This window comes from Micropterus dolomieu, unplaced genomic scaffold (genome assembly GCF_021292245.1).
Source record: "Micropterus dolomieu isolate WLL.071019.BEF.003 ecotype Adirondacks unplaced genomic scaffold, ASM2129224v1 contig_8431, whole genome shotgun sequence".
In the NCBI taxonomy this organism is placed as follows: domain Eukaryota; kingdom Metazoa; phylum Chordata; class Actinopteri; order Centrarchiformes; family Centrarchidae; genus Micropterus; species Micropterus dolomieu.
Genome location: NW_025737417.1, coordinates 1 through 1,282, shown reverse-complemented (window position 1 = coordinate 1,282; position 1,282 = coordinate 1). Strand labels below are relative to the sequence as shown.

The 1,282-nt window shown below is 39.4% G+C and overlaps 1 gene segment (V, D, J or C); it reads right to left on the bottom strand.

The window, feature by feature from the left end:
• Window positions 1-587: 587 nt before the first annotated feature.
• Window positions 588-1,153, bottom strand: LOC123965065 (the record flags this gene model as incomplete). The annotated part of the segment is given in 2 exon segments: window positions 588-873; window positions 1,097-1,153. Coding segments are annotated over 2 exon segments (326 nt in total), but the record flags the coding sequence as incomplete, so codon positions are not given.
• Between the last annotated feature and the right edge of the window lie 129 nt (window positions 1,154-1,282).

Sequence of the window (1,282 nt, the reverse complement as noted above, 5' to 3'; positions counted from 1 at the left end):
GCATGCTAAAGTTAGCTTAAACTACATGCCTTATTTTATAGCTGCATGCTAAAGTTAGCTTAAACTACACGCCTTATTTCATAGCTGCATGCTAACAGTAGCTTAAACTTCATGCCTTATTTTATAGCTGCATGCTAAAGTTAGCTTAAACTACACGCCTTATTTTAAACTACATGCCTTATTTTATAGCTGCATGCTAAAGTTAGCTTAAACTACACGCCTTATTTTATAGCTATTTTATGATGTTAGTTAAAAACTAACATCATTCAGCAACACAGTAAATATACAGAGAAATATGCTATGAGTGAAGAAAAGTGATTAATTGATAATTTCTTGTTTGTCCTCAGAGCCAAAATGTCAGGTTGGATGAGCCAGTTTATATTTTAGGAATAAAACAGCAGTGGAGAGAGAGGACGTCCTTGGTGTTTGTCTCTCAGCTTTTAGAAGTTTAAGGATTTGTTTCTGTGATTCTCTCTGAAAGTTTAACAATGTGTGACTCCCTCTAGTGGACGTTGTGGAGTATTCTGTTGTCTTTGCTCCAAAGGTTTTTGTACAGAGTTTTGGTGTTTCCTGTCACTGTGGGCTGCAGAGCACAGTAGTACACAGCAGAGTCTGTCACTTTAGCTGAGATGATCTCCAGATTCACACGTTTCTCTTCTTTATTAATGTGAGCTGAGAAAACAGAATCAGCTGGATGAATCGTTCCTCCCTCTGTGATGTAGAGCAGGAACTCTGGTCTGGATCTCTGGTATTGTCGGTACCACTGGATATTGTAGATAGCACCCTCATATTTACAGGTCAGGTTGATGTTTCCTCCCTCTGCAACATGTTCTTCAGGACTTTCTGGCGTTATGCTGTTCATGGAACCCAGGGCTGCAAAATGAGTCATTCATGTCAGTTAGTCTGCAAGAGATTCTAACATCAAGAGACTCAACGGAGGTTCTTGACTTTCTGGATTCATTCAATAAACCAAATGTCTGTTTCTATCATGGAAGTTGTTCCCTTCCACAGAGAAATCTCTAGTTCTGAAATGTAGACCAAATATCTGGTTAATCCAGCAGGTTAATGAGCCTTTCATCTGTGTTCCAACACTCACCTATGAAGTGAGAGCAAAGTAAAAAGAGGTAAAGCAACATGTCTTTGGAGTTGTTAAAGCCAGACAGACAGCAGATGAGTAATGTTCTTCCACTGCAGTAGAATGAAGAAACTAAACAGCCTCTCTGCTGCACAGCCCTTCTCCTCAACATCAAGCTGATTGTGCTTTTAGTTCCTCAAACATTTC